Genomic DNA, 18,345 nt, shown 5'->3' with positions numbered 1-18,345 from the left:
CAGTCCATTCAGAGTGTTGGAAATCTGTGCAACCCTCCCCCAGATAGGCCTCCCTCCTCCACAGCCTCATTGCCCTTCTCAACTAGGGAACGTGGGACAGTGGCCCTGGAGAATTCACACCTGTGCACACCCACACGCACAGTCTCCCAAGCGCTTAGTACGGTGCTCTGCACACAGTAAGTGCTCAATATATACAATTCTCACACACACACACACACACTCACTCTCTCTCTCTCATCTCCATGGAAGCTCAGGGCGAGGGAAGCAGCGTGGCCTAGTGCAAAGAGTACAGACCAAGGACTCTGAGTACCTGCTCTAATCCCATCTCCACCACTTGTCTGCTGTATGACCTTGGGCAAGTCACTTGATGTCTCTGTTACTTACCTCATTTGCAAAATAGGGATTAAGACTATGAGCTCCATGTCAGACATGGACTATGTCCAACCTGATTGTCTTGTATCTACCCCAGCGCTTAGTACAGTGCCTGGCACATAGTAAGCATTAACCAATACCATAAAAAAAACCCAAAAACATACAACACTTAACTCAAAGGCTCAGTTCTCTCTCCCGGTAATGTTAGGCAGGTGAGTGGAGGGCCACAGGGGAGCCACTAAAGCAACACAAGCTATATGTGAAAATTAAAGGGATTTTATTGACTTTATGTGCTCTAGCAGAAAACCATTCAAATGTACAAATTAGACATCTGTTCTGTGATTTGTACACGCTGTCATTTACACTGCGATACTTTAGCTATCTGGGGAAGACGGTAACGTATCATCGCGACAAGATTTCACATCATGACGGACACAGCGGGAACACAACACTCAGAAACAAAATCCGACAGAAACGGACAGGACACGCACGCTTCATGTCCCCTGGGGAGCTTTTGGCCTACACACACCCTTCTCAAGCTCCGTTGAGGAAATGTCTGCCAAGGCAGGTCTCCCAACACCGAAGGCCGGGAAAACGGACCCCTCCCTTAGCCTCTCTCTGCTTTGATTGTGGAAAAATGTAATTTAAAAAGAAACACTCAGTGCTCTTGAAGGGATTTCTTTTCCAAACCCCAGACCATGCTGTGCCTCCGGCTCCTTCCCTGGTCCAACGCGGGCTGGGGGCGGGGGTGACATTTTGCCCACACAGATCCGAGCCCAGCCTAGAGATCGGATATTTTGCATCTCGGCATCGGTTTCTCCCGGGATGGAACTCGTTTCTCCCAGGATGGAACTCTCTTGGATGCACGGACTGACCGCCACCCAGCTGGGGAAGGGATATGTTACCGGCGTCTATCCATCCGGAACTTTTCTGGAGATGTCACAGTGGGTGATGCGCCCGCGCGTAGTGTGAGCGGCTCCCAGAGAGGCCGGGGTAGAACCGCGTGGCCTGGCGCACCCAGAACTGGCAGCGGCCGGTGGGATGTCCGTGGGGTCGGGCTTGCCGCCGCCGCTCCCCTACTAGAGAAAACTGGATAGAGGTTGGGTTCCCGATTGGATTCTAATTTTAGGTGGCTCCGATTCTCGCCATGTTCCAGCCTCCCACTGGAGACGGGCCTGTTGGCCATGGGGGTGGGGGGGAGCGCAAGTCCTGGAACCCCGGGATATTTTTCTTTGGGGCCCACTGCTATTTAGACTCTGGAGGAAAGAGGCACCTCTCTCTCTCTCTCTCACTCTTTGATAAGCGACACACAGCAGTTTCACATTGCGATGCTACTTTCTCACCATGATATTCCGGGTATACCACCAAATTAACTGAAGACAAATATTTGTCACTTAGACCTAAGTAGGCACAAGGAAGTCAATCCCAGCTTTACTGAAGAGGCGAGATCTTCAGCGGTATCATGATCCTGGACTCCATTTCCTGAATGAGGGGCACTGAAAAGGAGAGGGGAGAATTAGAGGCGGTAAGAGGGTCAGTCAATCGTACTTATTGAGCCCTTATGGTGTGCAGTGCACTGTACTAAGCGCTTGGGAGAGAACAATGTAAGACTATAACAGACACATTCCCTGCCCAGGGAAGCTACCCAGTGGGTGCACGGACACAGGGCACCTGGTGCTCTCCTCCCGGGCTGGTGAGGGGTCAGAGGAGTTTTTGCGATGGAGATTTTTGGGAGTCGCTGAGCTCGAGTCCAGACCAGGCTCTCCAAGAACATGGCGACACAAAGGGTAACCTCGTGGAGCTTGAACAACCCGGCCCGGCACAGTGCTGGGCAACCCAAGTGGCCCCCACATCAGTGATCTGCACATAGTGGACATACAGAAGAGTTTCTGCACACAAGATGTGCCCCGTACAGCGGTCTGGACAAAGTGGGCGCCCAGCACTGAGCCTCGCTCTCCCAAAGAGCCCACAGACAAACAGAATGATCTCTGCCACATGCAAACTGAAGAGACGTGGGGGAATACCAAGCACTTTCCCATGAAGGAAAGCAACCTGGCTCAGTGGAGAGCACAGGCCTGGAAGTAAAGAGGAACTGGGTTCTAATCCTGGCTTTGCCAACTGCTTGCTGTGTGACCTTGGGCAAATCCCTTCACTTCCCCGTGACTCAGTTTCTTCAACTATAAAATGGGATACCTTTCTCCCTTCTATTTAGATTGTAAACCCCATGTGGGACAGGGAATGCGCCGACCTAATTAATTCATACCTACTCCAGCGCTCAGGACAGTGTTTGACACACAGCAAGAGCTTGACAAGTACTGTTTTAAAAAAAAAAGGGACCGTTGCACCATACCTGTGTAATACACGAGTTCTTCCCAGCCGTGTTTGTTCCAGGCCGAGTTCCGTGTGTCTTCTCTGGACTGGAGATCTTTGTATGCTGGGAGAATTCCCACAGAAGGAACCTTAAGGCTAGACCTTAAGGCTCCCAGCCCTGGGAGGCCCTGTCCCGTGGAGGCCTGCCTCGCCGCCCCCAAGCCCGATGGGCTTGGCAACCCTGGGGTCCGGCAGGGAAGCCGGCGTGGAAACAAACCGGCGTTCAATGTGGAGCTCGGCCCTTGACCACTGGGCCCGAGCTCGGCTGGCCCTCAGGGTGCCTCCCTCCCAGAAATCTGGTTGTGGTGGTCAGCCGCCAGGCGGGCATGGGGACGAGGGGCAGGGGAGCGTGGGAACGCAGGGCAGGGGCCTGGAGCAGACTGCCTGCTTCCCCGCGGAGGCCCGGGGGTGAGGGGAAGGGGGAGAGAGGAAGACCCTACCCCACAGGTGATGCACCATGTACAACTGGCCGATCTGAGAGAAGAACCCTCCGACGGCTTCCTGATTGTCCTGGCGAAAGCGGATGGCCCGGGCCCTGCGGACACACAAACAGCCTTGGGTCTCCGATGCATGCCGGCCGAGCCCCTGCCCGTCCCGCGGACCAGCCTGTGGAAGTGGTATCAGTGGGGAAAACCCTCTCAGCCCGCGCTCCCTGCAAACAGCTTGCAGTGGCTCTCCTCGGCCCACCGGCGACCCTGGCCTCCAGCCACCTCGCTGCCACCCTCCTGCTCTCTTCCAAATGGCTCTGGGCGAGCCACCGTTACTTTTCAAAAGACAGAGCTGGTTCCTCAGAGTCGGGGAGGGGGTCGGGGGGAAGGGTCAGACACCCGCATAACCACCAAAACCAGTTTGAAAAGATTCAGAGTACTAGTCCACGGCCCGTGAATTAATAAAAGTGTTAGGTTATCAGTTTTCTATTAAACAATTGTAAGTTTGATTTATTATTTTCAAGCCCAAAGTGAAAAACCAACCTCATTGGCAAATTACCGAAATTACCCTAATTACGGCCCAGCGCATCAGTTCCAAGGAGCGGATCTTGGTTTTCATCTAAAGCACCATTCTGAATTGCCCTAATACAGGAGCGCGAGACAGGGACACTTACGGCGCTTTATCCCGGCCGGATCCGGGAACCTACCCTGAACCGGGGGCGGGTGGGCCGGGCCGATGGGGGCAGGGCGGGCCACCGCCTAAACGGTCACCTATGTGTTAAAATAAAATCGGACGTTCTCGTTCATTCCAGTGTGGAAAATCACTTCCAGGCTGGGCGTAAATTGGAGGTGATGGCTTCCCCAGGGGTGGTGGTGGGGGGGTCCCCAAGCTGGGCAGCGGCACCGGGTGGCTCCACTGTCCCACTGGAACCTGGGCCTCTGGAACTCCCAGAACTCTTTTCTGTAATTTATTTTAGTGTCTATCTCCCGCATTAGACTGTAAGCTTCTTGAGGTCAGGCAGCTTGCCATAATAATAAAAATAATTACTATGGTAGTTGTTAAGCACTTACTATGTACCAGTCCCTGTTCTAAGTGCTGGGGTAGATACAAGCGAATCAGGTTAACTCTACCGTCAACGGTAGAGTTGACTTCGCTTAACTCTTAACCGTTTCTCTTCCAAGGGCTTAATAAAGAGCTAAACTACCATCGAAACTACCGAATGATTTTTTTTAATGGTATTTGTTAAGCACTTATTGACTGATTGTAAGCTCATTGAAGGCAGAGATTGTGTTTTCCTTAATTCTACTGGAATCCCCCAAGTGCTCAGCACAGTGCTTGGGTCCACAGCAGGCATCAGTAAATTGTACTGGGTGACTGATGGAGCTCAGGTCTCCCATCTCCACACCAAAGATCCCCAACTCACCTAGTCCGCCCCCGGGCTCCCTTAGCTGTTCCTTTCTGGATCCGAGTTCTTTCCCTCCTGCTTGGAGTCGCGGCCCAGAGCGCTGGCCGAGGTGGGGGTTGGGCTGCCCCGGGGAGCCATCAGCGACCACCTCCCCCACCCCCCGCCCGACCTGATGATTCCAGGGGTTAGAAAACCTCAGCCCCGCGCTCCCACCCAGATCGGAGGGCACAGCGGGCAAGGGCCAAACCCTCCAGCGCCCCTGCCACCATCCCATTTCTGCAGTTGCCACTGGCCCATCTCCCGGTGCAGGACAAGACCCTCGCACACCATTTCTGGTATGTGTGCATCTCTCCCATCTCCGAATGCATCCTGAGCCCAGAAGCCCCCATGGGCCCAATGGTGGGCTGACCATGGGCCTGACTCTCATCCTAGGAGATCCTCAGCGCTTGTCCGGTGTCCGGCACCCAGCGGACACTCGATAAACACCTTCACCACCGCCACCTCACTCAGGGTGGAGGTCAGGGGAGGAGGGGGTGGTGGGGAGGGGAGAGGTGGAAGTGGGGAGATTGGGGGAGGAGAAGTTCCCGCAGCACCACCGTTGGCACTTTGCTGCCTGGACCAACACGAGAGGTGGCAGCAGCAGTAGAGCCCCAGGGGCGGGGGTAAGCTGAGGGCCTTGTGGACCAGCCAGGGCTGGGATGCGGCCAAGGGCAAACAGCACTCTGGGCAAAGCTAGACTTGTGCCCGTGCCCAGGCCGGGCTCCAGAGGTCCCTGGAGCCCCAAGAGTCCTCGGCTCTACCGCGAACAGGGGAGAAGGAACAGCCCATTAGAGATGCTGGCAGCATAGCGGCCCGGAGGCCCGCTGCAGCCTACTTGGGCCACTTACCAATAGTTGCCCCATTCGATCATCGTTCCTGGCTGAAAGAAACATTTGTAGCAAGTTAGCTCAGAGACAAAGAAATCTGGAAGCAGTTCCAAGGAAACTGCAAAGCAAGACCACCCTCTCCCACGTGCACATCCACATCTTGGTTCTTAGTAAGAACGTACTGTGGGGTGCTGGTCCCACCCAACTCCTTCCAAAGTCCTGTGTCGATGACCCCAATCCCATCCGGTGGACCCTGCTGCCCCTCCCAGGGCCCAGTCTCTTCCCAGGAAGGCAGATGTGGAGAATGGGAATGGGAACGGGCCTGAGAATGGGAACCGGCTCATCTAAGGATTCAAACATCTTTGTTTTGGCCCCTGGGGCCTCTCGGCTAGTACTCTCCACTCCGCCTCAAACACCCGCCTTGGCTCTGCTCAGGAGCTAGCCAGTGGGCAGCGGCCCTCCGGATTGAGCAGCCGGAGAGCTGGAGCCTCCACCGGGGCACAGGGTATGTGGGAGTGCGGATTCCCGGCCTCCCCGCCTCCCACCCCCAACTGCGGGTACTCACTCTGAGCTGGTAGGACCGCAGCTCGTAGATATTGGGGCCCGGCCGGGGAACGGGCTCATTCCAGAAGCTGAACTCCAGCAGAAGCTGGTTCCTGCGAGACAGCAGCATGTTCCCTCTCTCCTTGCGGAACTCAAAAAACTCCTTCCAGAGAGAATCGAGGTTCTCGTCAATCCTTCACACAGGCCCTGTGGACTCTTTAGCGAGGTTCTGCCCAGCCCCGGTCCCGGCCCCAGCCTGGTGGACCCTCTCGGCACAAGGTCTACACTGTAAGCTCATTGTGGGCAGGGAATGTGTCTGCTTTATGTTCTATAGTGCTCTCCCAAGTGCTTAGTACAGTGCTCCGCACACAGTAAGTGCTTAATAAATACGACTGACACAGCCCAATCCCTGAGGTAGTTTCAAATCGGTTCCAAAGCCCACGTGCCCTAGCCACTGGGATTTCTGCAGAGAAAGCTGCGTCTAACTGAGCCTTCCTCAAGAGAGCGGACGTCCCAGGGACCGGCATCTCTAACAGAAAACTCCGGGGCCCCCCAACAGTTCCTCTCGCCCCCTTGCCCCCCAAAGTTAATAAACACATTTAAAGCATACCTTATTTTCTCTGAGCTTGTTCATGACCTCAGTGAGGGCCGGGTAGCCTCCCTCGTACCGCCAGAGATGGACTGAAAGAGAATTTCAGAAACAGGCACACACTTAGGGCCCGTGAGCCGCACCTGCATCACCCCCCGAAACCTTCAAGGGACACAGCAGCCATGGTCCACAGAGCAGAGCGGGGCACAGCGATGCCCGGCGTGGGCCTCAAACACGTCAGACATGGGGCAAGAGGTCCGCGGCCGATTTCGGGCACCGGGATGGCCCCCCTCGCCCCCTGGCCCGGCGGCCAAGGAGGCTTCTGGCTTTGACGGGCCATTGTCCCCCACCCCCGCCCCGGGACTGACTGGGTCACTCAGAAGGTCGGGCTCCCTACCGGCCTGGTCCTGCTCCCCGTACCACGTGTTCCACGTCCCCACCAATGTGCAGGGGTAATGCTTCTCCTCATGGATCTTGGGCAGCACTTCCTGGCTGAAACGGGAGCAGAGCAAGCTCGGGTCCATCTGGGTGCCACTCCGGAGAGCCCGCTTGGACATTCCCCGCCGCCCGGCACCCACTCTGCTCGTGAGTGTGTGCGTGTGTGTGTGTGGGGGGGGGGTTGACCTCAACTCTCGGGGATGGCACGAGCACCTTGGGCTTTCTCTGGGAATGAGAGGAGTTTCGTGAACTCCACTGAGAGCCACAGCCACAGGGAGAGCGGACAGTCCCAGCCCACCACAAAGCCTGATCCTGATGGCTGTCCCCTGACCCCCCTTTGTGGGACAGTTATTGTACTGGTGTCACCCTTTCCACGTGCCAAGCACTGTACTAAGCACTGGGGTACATACAAGATCATCAGGTAGGACACAGTACCTGTAACACGTAAGGTTTCCAAACCGAGGAGGAAGGAGAACACATACTGAATGCCGACTGCCTGCTGTGCGACCTTGGGCAAGTCACCTAGCTTCTCTGTTTAGTTCCCTGTAAAATGGGGACTCAATATCTGTTCTCCTTCTTACTTAGACTTGTGAGCCCCATGTAGAACAAAGACTGGGTGCAATCTAACGATCTTTTACGTACCCCGGTATTTACTACAGTGCTCGGCGCATGGTGAGAGCTACACAAACACCATTATTGCTATTATTATCATCATGTCCATCTTTTGCAGATGAGGAAACTTCAGCATAAAGTCTGTCCATTCCAAATGAGATTCTGCCACAGGGTGAGCATGAGAGAGAGAGAGTGTGCGTGTATGTGTGTAAGCGGCTGACTCCTTCATGAACGCGCTGCTTGCCTCAAACAATAATTCCCAAGCTTTCCAGCCTTCCAAGCTTCGCTTGCACAAGCAGCAGCCCGGCCTAATTGAAAGAGGCTGGGCCTGGGGGTCAGAGATCCTGGGTTCCAATCCTGGCTCTGCCACATACTCGCTGTGTGACCTCGGGCAAGTCACTTCACTTCACTGTGCCTCAGGTTCCTCCTCAGCAAAATGGGGATTCAAAACCTGTTCTCCTTCCTACTTGGACAGTAAACCCCACGTGTGACCTGATGATCTTCTATCTACCCCAGCGCTTAGTACAGCGCCTGGGACGGAGAAAGTGCTTAACGACTCCCACCCTGAGAACTCTCTGGCATATCAGCTCAGACACCAGGGAGAAAAACCGATCGCCAATCGGACCCCGCCAACATCGGGACGTCCCGACGTGAAATTCTCTAAGGCCCCAGGGACATTTTCTCCCGCTCTATTTTCCAAGCAAATCCTGGTCGGGGCTGGTCGCCGGGACACCCGCCGTGACCAAGTCTACGGATGTTTTCGGACACTGCTGCTCACCAAATTTTGTTGTACGCTTCCAGGCAGTCCGGCTTCACGTTGTGAACTGAAATGAGAGACGATGGGGTGAGAACCTTAGAAAGCCCAAGGGCCTGACACGCTGGGCCCAGGTGGGGGACGGGGGCGGGGAGGGGCACAGTGGGAGTGGGGGTGCTCTCTCACTCTGGAGCTTGTACAGGCTGCTGGTCTCCTTTTTGGCCAGGAGGTTGGAGTGGGCATCTTTCCTCGGGTCGACTTTACGGACGAATAAGGATTTCAGCCAGCTGTCTTCACGGGGTCTGTTTGGGGATGAGGCCACAGTCCTGGAGGAGATGACAATAACTACTATTATTATTAATAGTAATAATAATAATTGTGGTAATTGTTAAGCACTTACTATGTGTCAAGCACTGTTCTAAGTGCTCGGGTAGATACAAGCTAATCAGGTCGGACAGATCCCCTATCCCATATGGGGCTCACGGTTTTAATCCCCATTTTACAGAAGAGGAAACTGAGGCACAGAGAAGTGAAGCGACTTGCCCGAGGTCACACAGCAAACAAGTGGCAGAGCCAGGATTAGAACCCAGGTCCTCTGATTCCCAGGCCCAGGCTCTTTCCACTAGGCCACGCTACTTCTTCAGAAAAAAGCAGTGTGGCCCAGTGGAAAGAAATCTGTTAACGTGATCTAGAAGAAAACTCGAACCGTGACATCCCGGCCCTCAGGTACTACTGGCCGCTCGTTTTCTCTGACTGGCTAGTTCGGTCTGACCCCTCGGACTGCTGGCCGTTCTCTACCTGCTCCTCCTCCTCCGGCCCCCACCGTCCGCACCCAGTGCTAGACTGTAAGCTTCTGGAGGGCAGAGAATGTGCATCCTGCTTTGGCTGTACCCATCCGAGCGCTCAGCACAGGGTTCTGCTCCCAGGTGTCCTGCAGAACATACCCACACTGCCTGGGCCCGGCGGCTCATTGGTTGTCGAGAGATACAGATTTAAGGTCTAGGCTGCAAGGCTGAGAAAAATGACAGACGAATGTAAGCTCGTTGTGGGCAGGGAACGTCCCTGCTTATTATTATATTGTGCTCTCCCAAGTACTTAGTACAGTGCTTTGCACACAATCAATACAATTGAATGAATGAATGACAATGATAAGGGCGCTCTCTCAGCCCAAGAAGTCATCATCATCATCAATCGTATTTATTGAGCGCTTACTATGTGCACAGCACTGTACTAAGCGCTTGGGAAGTACAAACTGGCAACATATAGAGACAGTCCCTACCCAACAGTGGGCTCACAGTCTAAAAGGGGGAGACAGAGAACAAAACCAAACATAGTAACAAAATAAAATACATAGAATACATACGTACAAGTCCACCAAACCCAGTAAATGGAGAGTGAGGCACGAAAACCAACTTTACTCGAACCAGACGTATGCTTAGAGGATCTGTCAAGTTACAAGTCCTTTGAAGCGCTGAAATGCTCCAGGCGATAAGCCAGGCCCAGCATGGCTGTGTGCTTGTAAGCAGCCTTTAACGTGGCTTCACTTGGAACTTAAAATGACTCTCTTTTTATGAAATACAGCACATACACGTGTCTCCCGCGAAAGAGGATGATAGGGGAAACCCTTCTGGGTATGCAATTTTCCTCCTGGGTCTGATAAAAGACAAAGCTATTCTCCACTAAAGCGCAAAACGTCTACAACAACCTCAACTCTGGGGACGCCAGCTTGTCACACGACGTCGCAAAATGAAACGAGGTGTGGTATGACAACCCGGCTGGATCACGACTGTTTCTGGCTGAGTTCGAAGCAGTCGCCCACAGAGGACAACCAAGAGGATTTGGGGACCGGTTGTGTCTGTCTTTCCTCTGGCAGAAATGGGGCTTTCGGCTGGTTGCTTTGGCCGACAGCACCCGCCTGGCTTAGGAGGGAAGACGGAGGAGGACAGAGGCTGGGCAGTTGGGGCTCCTCTGGACTGTAAACTCCTTGCGGTCAGGGATTTTGTTTAACCAACTCCATTGTATTGTAGTCTTCCAAATGCCTAATATGGTGCGCTCAATGCAGTAAGTGCTCAATAAATACCATCGATTATTTCGGACCGCAAGCCCCACTTGGGTCTTCCAAACCCAGCCAAGAAAGACACCGCAAAGAGAGACAAGACAAGCGGGTTTTGCCAGCAGGTTTTTAGATGTAATTGTTGAAAGTAAACAAAGGGAAATCCTGAGCATATCCTGAGTGCTCAAGACACGCAGGACCTGGCTCCCACCCTGCATGTGCACGAAGCCCCCCTCAAAAACAGCCAAGGCTCCCCTAGGGCAGAGACTGTCGGGGTGGGGGGGTCCTTGGGTGGCCGGTGGCCTGAAGAGAGGGACCCCCGATAAAGTTGGGAGGATGGTGGAGGGGGACGGAGGTGGAAAGACGGAGGACTGATTAGGGAGGGAAGGAAAGAGGGATTCATTCATTCAATCGTATTTATTGAGCGCTTACTGTGTGCAGAGCACTGTACTAAGCGCTGGGGAAGTACAAGTTGGCAACACATAGAGACGGTCCCTACCCAACAGCGGGCTCACAGTCTAGAAGGGGGAGACAGACAACAAAACAAAACATATTAACAACATAAAATAAATAGAATAAATATGTACAAATAAAATAAATAAATAGAGTAATGGCGGGGAGGGGAAGGAGGCGGGGGAGAATGTGGGAGAAAGAAGTGGGGAGGAAGAAGAGGGATGCGGGAGAGGGAAGGGGAGAACCTGATCACCTCATATTCTCCCCAGAGCTTAGAGCACTGCTTTGCACATTGTAAGTGCTTAACAAATACCAAAATTATCAGCACTTAGAACAGTGCTTTGCACATAGTAAGCGCTTAATAAATGCCATTACTATTAAAGCAGGATGGAGGAGGAGGGAGGAATATGTTGCCAACTTGTACTTCCCAAGCGCTTAGTACAGTGCCCTGCACACAGTAAGCGCTCAATAAATAGAAGCAGCGTGGCTCAGTGGAAAAGAGCACGGGCTTTGGAGTCAGAGGTCATGGGTTCAAATCCTGTCTCCGCCAACTGTCAGCTGTGTGACTTTGGGCAAGTCACTTAACTTCTCTGTGCCTCAGTTACCTCATCTGTAAAATGGGGATTAAGACTGTGAGCCCCCCGTGGGACAACCTGATCACCCTGTATCCTCCCCAGAGTTCAGAACAGTGCTTTGCACATAATAATAATAATAATAATGGCATTTGTTAAGCGCTTACTATGTGCAGAGCACTGTTCTAAGCACTGGCGGGGTTACAAAGTGATTAGGTTGTCCCACGTGGGGCTCACAGTCTTAATCCCCATTTTACAGATGAGGTAATTGAGGCTCAGAGAAGTGAAGTGAATTGCCCAAGGTCACACAGCAGACACGTGGTGGAGTCGGAATACGAACCCATGACCTCTGACTCCAAAGACCAGGCACTTTCCACTGAGCCATGCTGCTCCTCCTTACATAGTAAGCACTTAATAAATGCCATTATTATTATAATAAATACGACCGACTGAATGAATGAATGAGGAAGGACGATGTAGGAGGGTTCATTTATTCATTCGTATTTATTGAGCTGCTAAATACAAATGAATGAACTCTCCTCCTCAGGTGAGCTCCCGGCAGGCCCCCTCCGCTCCCCCGACCGGCTGTTCCCAGGCGCTTAGTACAGTGCTCTGCACACAGTAAGCGCTCAATACACACAATTGAATGAATGAATGAATGACTGGCGGCAGGCCCCGCAGAGCACTGTACTAAGCGCTTGGGAAGTACAAGTTGGCAACATCTAGAGACGGTCCCTACCCAACAGCGGGCTCACAGTCTAGAAGGGGGAGACAGAGAACAAAACATATTAACAAAATAAAATAAATAGAATAAATATGTACAAATAAAATATAAATACAGTAATAAATACGTATTTATTGGGTTGAGAAAAGAGAAGCAGCGTGGCTCAGTGACTCCAGGCTTTGGAGTCGGTGGTCATGAGTTCAAATCCCGACCCTGCCGCTTGTCAGCTGTGTGACTTTGGGCAAGTCATTTCATTTCATTTAATCGTATTTATTGAGCGCTTACTGTGTGCAGAGCACTGTACTAAGCGCTTGGAAAGTACAAGTTTGCAACATATAGAGACGGTCCCTAGCCAACAGCGGGCTCACAGTCTAGAAGGGGGAGACAGACAACAAAACAAAACATATAAACCAAATTAAATGAATAGAATAAACATGCACAAGTAAAATGAATAAATAAATAAATAAAATAAATATATTATATAACATAGTAATAAATATGTACAAACATATATACATATATACAGGTGCTGTCGGGAGGGGAAAGAGGTAAGGCAGGAGGGATGGGGAGGGCGAGTAGGGGGAGAGGAAGGAGGGGGCTCAGTCTGGGAAGGCCTCCTGGAGGAGGTGAGCTCTCAGTAGGGCTTTGAAGGGAGGAAGAGTGCTTCACTTCTCTGTGCCTCAGTTACCTCATCTGGAAAATGGGGATCGATCAATCAATCAATCAATCATATTTATTGAGCGCTTACTGTGTGCAAAGCACTGTACTAAGCGCTTGGGAAGTCCAAGTTGGCAACATCTAGAGACAGCCCCTACCCAACAGTGGGCTCACAGTCTAAAAGGGGGAGACAGAGAACAAAACCAAACAGACTAACAAAGTAAAATTAATAGAATAGATACATACAAGTAAAATAAATAAATAGAGTAATAAATATGTACAAACATACATACAGGTGCTGTGGGGAAGGGAAGGAGGTAAGATGGGGGGATGGAGAGGAGGACGAGGGGGAGAGTGGGATTGACTGTGAGCCCTCCGTGGGACAACCTGATCACCTTGTATCCCCCCAGCGCTTAGGACAGTGCTCTGCACATAGTAAGAGCTTAATAAATGCCATTTAAAAAAAAATAAATTAAAAAAAAAGGGGGAGGAGGGTCCCGCTCCGGCCCCGCCCCCTGCTCCTGCTCCTGCCCCGCCGTCCCCGGGGCGGGCGGTGACCTTGAGGCGGGGACAGGACTCCAGGAGGCCTTCCCACACTGAGCCCCCTCCTCCCTCTCCCCCTCGTCCCCCCTCCATCCCCCCCATCTTACCTCCTTCCCTTCCCCACAGCAATCAATTAATCAATCAATCAATCAATCGTATTTATTGAGCGCTTACTGTGTGCAGAGCACTGTACTAACTGCTTGGGAAGTCCAAGTTGGCAACATCTAGAGACAGTCCCTACCCAACAGTGGGCTCACAGTCTAGAAGGGGGAGACAGAGAACAAAACCACCATATGTTTGTACGTATTTATTACTCTATTTGTTTATTTATTTATTTTACTTGTACATATCTATTTATTTTATTCTGTTAGTCTCTGAGCAGCATAGCTCAGTGAAAAGAGCCCGGGCTTTGGAGTCAGAGGTCATGGGTTCAAACCCCAGCTCCGCCAATTGTCAGCTGTGTGGCTTTGGACAAGTCACTTCACTTCTCTGTGCCTCAGTTACCTCATCTGTAAAATGGGGATTAAGACTGTGAGCCCCCTGAGGGACAACCTGATCACCTTGTAACCTCCCCAGCGCTTAGAACAGTGCTTTGCACATAGTAAGCACTTAACAAATGCCATTATTATTATTATTATTATGTTTGGTTTTGTTCTCTGTCTCCCCCTTCTAGACTGTGAGCCCACTGTCGGGTAGGGACTGTCTCTATACGGTGCTCTGCACACAGAAAGCGCTCAATAAATACGATTGATTGATTGATTGATTGATTGACAGCCCGACATGGGGGGCAGGACGGACCCCGGCGGAGGAGGAACGTGCGGAGCCGGTCAATCAATCAATCAATCGTATTTATTGCGCGCTTACTGTGTGCAGAGCACTGGACTAAGCGCTTGGGAAGTATAAGTCGGCAACACATAGAGACGATCCCTACCCAACAGTGGGCTCACAGTCTAGAAGGGGGAGACAGAGAACAAAACCAGCACCTGTATATATGTTTGTACGTATTTATTACTCTGTCTATTTATTTATTTTACTTGTACATATCTATTTATTTTATTTTGTTAGTATGTTTGGTTTTGTTCTCTGTCTCCCCCTTCTAGACTGTGAGCCCACTGTTGGGTAGGGACTGTCTCTATACGGTGCTCTGCACACAGAAAGCGCTCAATAAATACGACTGATTGATTGATTGACAGCCCGACATGGGGGGCAGGACGGGCCCCGGCGGAGGAGGAACGTGCGGGGCCGGTCAATCAGTCAATCAATCGTATTTATTGGGCGCTTAATGTGTGCAGAGCACTGTACTAAGCGCTTGGGAAGGACAAGTTGGCAACACCTAGAGACGGTCCCTACCCAACAATGGACTCACAGTCTAGAAGACGGATGGGCGTGGAGCTCTCACCTGAGGCCCGGCGTGAAGCGAGGGGCCGTGGCTGTGGCGACGGCCCCTCCCCGGCTCCTTAGCACTCGCGCCGCCATCTTGTTGTGTGGGCTGGGCTCCGCCCGCCGCGCGCACGCGCCTCAGGCCCCCGAGCCCGCTGAGGGGACGCGGCCTCCCGCCCCTGAGGCCTCCCACTTGGCTAATAATAATAATAATGGCATTTGTTAAGCGCTTACTAAGTGCCAAGCACTGTTCTAAGCGCTGGGGAGGTTACAATCAATCAATCGTATTTATTGAGCGCTTACTGTGTGCAGAGCACTGTACCAAGCGCTTGGGAAGTCCAAGTCGGCAACACATAGAGACGGCCCCTACCCAACAGCGGGCTCACAGTCTAGAAGGGGGAGACAGAGAACAAAACCAAACATACTAACAAAATAAAATAAATAGAATAGATATGTACAAGATAAATGGAGTAATAAATATGTACAGACATATATACATAGATACAGGTGCTGTGGGGAAGGGAAGGAGGTAAGGTGGGGGGGATGGAGAGGGGCACGAGGGGGAGAGGAAGGAAGGGGCTCAGTCTGGGAAGGCCTCCTGGAGGAGGTGAGCTCTCAGTAGGGCCTTGAAGGGAGGAAGATCAGGTTGTCCCATGGGGGGCTAGCAGCGTGGCCCCTCTCCATCCCCCACATCTTACCTCCTTCCCTTCCCCACAGCACCTGTATATATGTATATATGTTTTTACATATTTATTACTCTATTTATTTATTTATTTTACTTGTACGTATCTATTCTATTTATTTTATTTTGTTAGTATGTTTGGTTTTGTTCTCTGTCTCCCCCTTTTAGACTGTGAGCCCACTATTGGGTAGGGACTGTCTCTATATGTTGCCAACTTGTACTTCCCAAGCGCGTAGTACAGTGCTCTGCACACAGTAAGCGCTCAACACGATTGATTGATTGATTGCCATCTTGTACTTCCCAAGCGCTCAATAAATACGATTGATTGATTGATTGAAAGAGCCCGGGCTTGGGGCGGAGCCTCCCGCCCTGCCCCCGAGGCCTCCCACTTGGCTAATAATAATAATGGCATTTGTTAAGCGCTTACTATGTGCCAAGCACTGTTCTAAGCGCTGGGGAGGTTACGAGGTGATCAGGTTGTCCCATCGGGGGGCTAGCAGCGTGCCTCAGTGGAAAGAGCCCGGATTTGAGAGTCAGACCATGATGCTTCTCATGTGTCACGCTCCTGTTATACTTTCCCAAGAGCTAGCTTAATGCTTAGCACTCACTATCCTAGAGTTGGCCGTGACTACGATTGCCTCCCTCTTGCAGTTTTCTAAACTCACTAGCTCCTTTCCTTAAAATCTCACAAAAATCTCTCCTGCCTTAACTGAAGGGAGTAAGAGAAAAATCATGTCTCCCACCACAAATCAGGACACTACACCTTCCCCCAAATACACATACCACAGGCACGTGTTTTGTTTTAGTCCATACTCAGTGACACAGTCTGACCTTCCTGTAGCAGGGGCGAGTAAATTAAGCCGAACTGTAGCTAGGGTCTTTTATTCTCTAAAACTGAAATCAGGCTAGTCTACTCCTGGGTTCTAATCCCAGCTCCACCGCTTTTGCTTGTCTGCTGTGTGACTTTGGGCAAGTCACTTCCCTTCTCTAGGCCTCCGTGACCTCATAAAATGGGGATGAAGACTGTGAGCCCCATGTGGGACAACCTGATTACCTTGTAACCCCCTCCAGTGCTTGGCACATAGTAAGCGCTTAACAAAAGCCATCATTATTATTATTCGTCCCCATTTTACAGATGAGGTACCTGAGGCCCAGAGAAGTGAAGTGACTTGCCCAGTCACCCAGCTGAAAATTGGCGGAGCCGGGATTTGAACCCATGACCTCTGACTCCAAAGCCCGGGCTCTTTCCACTGAACCACACTGCTTCTCCATAATAATACAACGGTATTTATGAAGCGCTTACTGTACTAAGCGCTGGGGTGGTTACGGGCACCAATCGCTTAGGCCAGAGGAAGCATAAGCACGGAAGAGGGCATTTTCCCTTCCGGCAACGCCGAATGGCCCACGGGCCAGCCCACTGAAGAGCGAGTGTTTCACAGTCACTGGATCAATTGCATTCTGGTATTTATGGAGCACCTTCTGAGTGCAGAGCACTCAACTCAGCACCTGGAGAGTACAGGAGCACAAACTAACGTCCATCTCTCCCTCAAGACCGTAAACTCATTACGGGCAGGGAAAGCATCTGCTAATTCTCTCTGTATTATACTCTCCCGAGTGCTTAAAACAGTGCTCCGTACATAGTAAACGCTCAATAAATACCATTGATCAATTGAAATTCCCGGCCTCAAGGGGATGACTGTTTAAGGGGCGAGACTGGCTGAAACAAACTCCTCACAAATAGGGGCAGGAGGATTCACTCAACTGTATTTATTGAGCACTTACTGTGTGCACAGCACTGTACTAAGCTCTTGGGAAAGTACAACTGTGAACAGACACATTCCCCGCACAAAACAAACTTACAGTCTAGAGGACTAGGCGGATGAACAAAGCTACAAGCTGTAATAGTTAAGAATTTGATGAGATCAATCAGTCGATGGTATTTATTGAGCATTTACTGCATGCAGAGCACTGTACTAAGCACTTCATTCATTCAATCGTATTTATTGAGCGCTTACTGTGTGCAGAGCACTGTACTAAGTGCTTTGGAAGTACAAGTCGGCAACATATAGAGACAGTCCCTACCCAACAACAGGCTCACAGTCTAGAAGCACTTGGGAGAGAACGACAGTTGGTAGACATGCTCAATAAGTAAATTGATATGTAAGTCAGTTGACTATTTATTGAGCCCTTACTAGGCTCAATGTATTAAATGTATTAAGTGCTTGGTAGAGTATGCTATAACAACAGACACATTCCCACCCCACAGCAAGCTTACCATCTAGAAGGGGAGACAGACATTAATATAAATTAATTATTGATATGTACATAAGTACTGGGGGGGGATGAATGAAGGGAACAAATCAGCGTGACACAGTTACAAGCGGCAGGAGAGGAAAGGAAAGCTTAGGGAAGGCCTTTTGGAGGAGATGTGCCTTCAATACGGCTTTGAAGGTGGGGAGATTGGTCAGCCTTCCCAGACTGAGCCCCTTCCTTCCTCTCCCCCTCGTGCCCCTCTCCATCCCCCCCATCTTACCTCCTTCCCTTCCCCACAGCACCTGTATATATGTATATATGTTTGTACATATTTGTTACTCTATTTATTTATTTTACTTGTACATATCTATTCTATTTATTTTATTTTGTTAGTATGTTTGGTTTTGTTCTCTGTCTCCCCCTTTTAGGCTGTGAGCCCACTGTTGGGTAGGGACTGTCTCTAGATGTTGCCAACTTGTACTTCCCAAGCGCTTAGTACAGTGCTCTGCACACAGTAAGCACTCAATAAATACGATTGATGATGATGATGATCTGTCTGATACGAGGAGGGAGGGCCTTCCAGGCCAGAGGCAGGATGTCGGAGAGAGGTCGGTGGTGAGACAGATGAGATTGAGGTACAATGAGTAGGT

The 18,345-nt window shown here is 51.2% G+C and overlaps 1 protein-coding gene across 1 annotated transcript; it reads right to left on the bottom strand.

Moving 5' to 3' along the window:
* Window positions 1–632: 632 nt before the first annotated feature.
* NIPSNAP2 (nipsnap homolog 2) lies at window positions 633–14,856 on the bottom strand. The gene is made up of 10 exons (XM_038759441.1): window positions 14,780–14,856; window positions 8,565–8,704; window positions 8,403–8,448; window positions 6,972–7,066; window positions 6,596–6,666; window positions 6,008–6,148; window positions 5,464–5,495; window positions 3,183–3,277; window positions 2,723–2,806; window positions 633–1,868 (listed from the first exon to the last, which is right to left on the bottom strand). Exons 1-10 carry the CDS (start codon window positions 14,854–14,856, stop codon window positions 1,804–1,806), a joined length of 846 nt encoding a protein of 281 aa, XP_038615369.1. The 3' UTR covers window positions 633–1,803.
* Window positions 14,857–18,345: the final 3,489 nt, after the last annotated feature.

Source organism: Tachyglossus aculeatus, chromosome 17, assembly GCF_015852505.1.
Source record: "Tachyglossus aculeatus isolate mTacAcu1 chromosome 17, mTacAcu1.pri, whole genome shotgun sequence".
Taxonomy (NCBI): Eukaryota; Metazoa; Chordata; class Mammalia; order Monotremata; family Tachyglossidae; genus Tachyglossus; species Tachyglossus aculeatus.
The sequence above is the reverse complement of the archived record's forward strand: the minus strand, read 5'-3'. Positions and strand labels throughout refer to the sequence as shown.

Bases quoted from the DNA above. Each gene is read 5' to 3' on its own strand.
- NIPSNAP2 (XM_038759441.1), bottom strand. From the start codon at position 14,856: ATGGCGGCGCGAGTGCTAAGGAGCCGGGGAGGGGCCGTCGCCACAGCC. The intron at 5,496-6,007 runs GTGAGTACCCGC...TGTTTCTTTCAG, and splicing joins TGCGGTCCTACCAGCTCAGA to CCAGGAACGATGATCGAATG. The intron at 1,869-2,722 runs GTATGGTGCAAC...TCTCCTTTTCAG, and splicing joins AGAACTCGTGTATTACACAG to TGCCCCTCATTCAGGAAATG.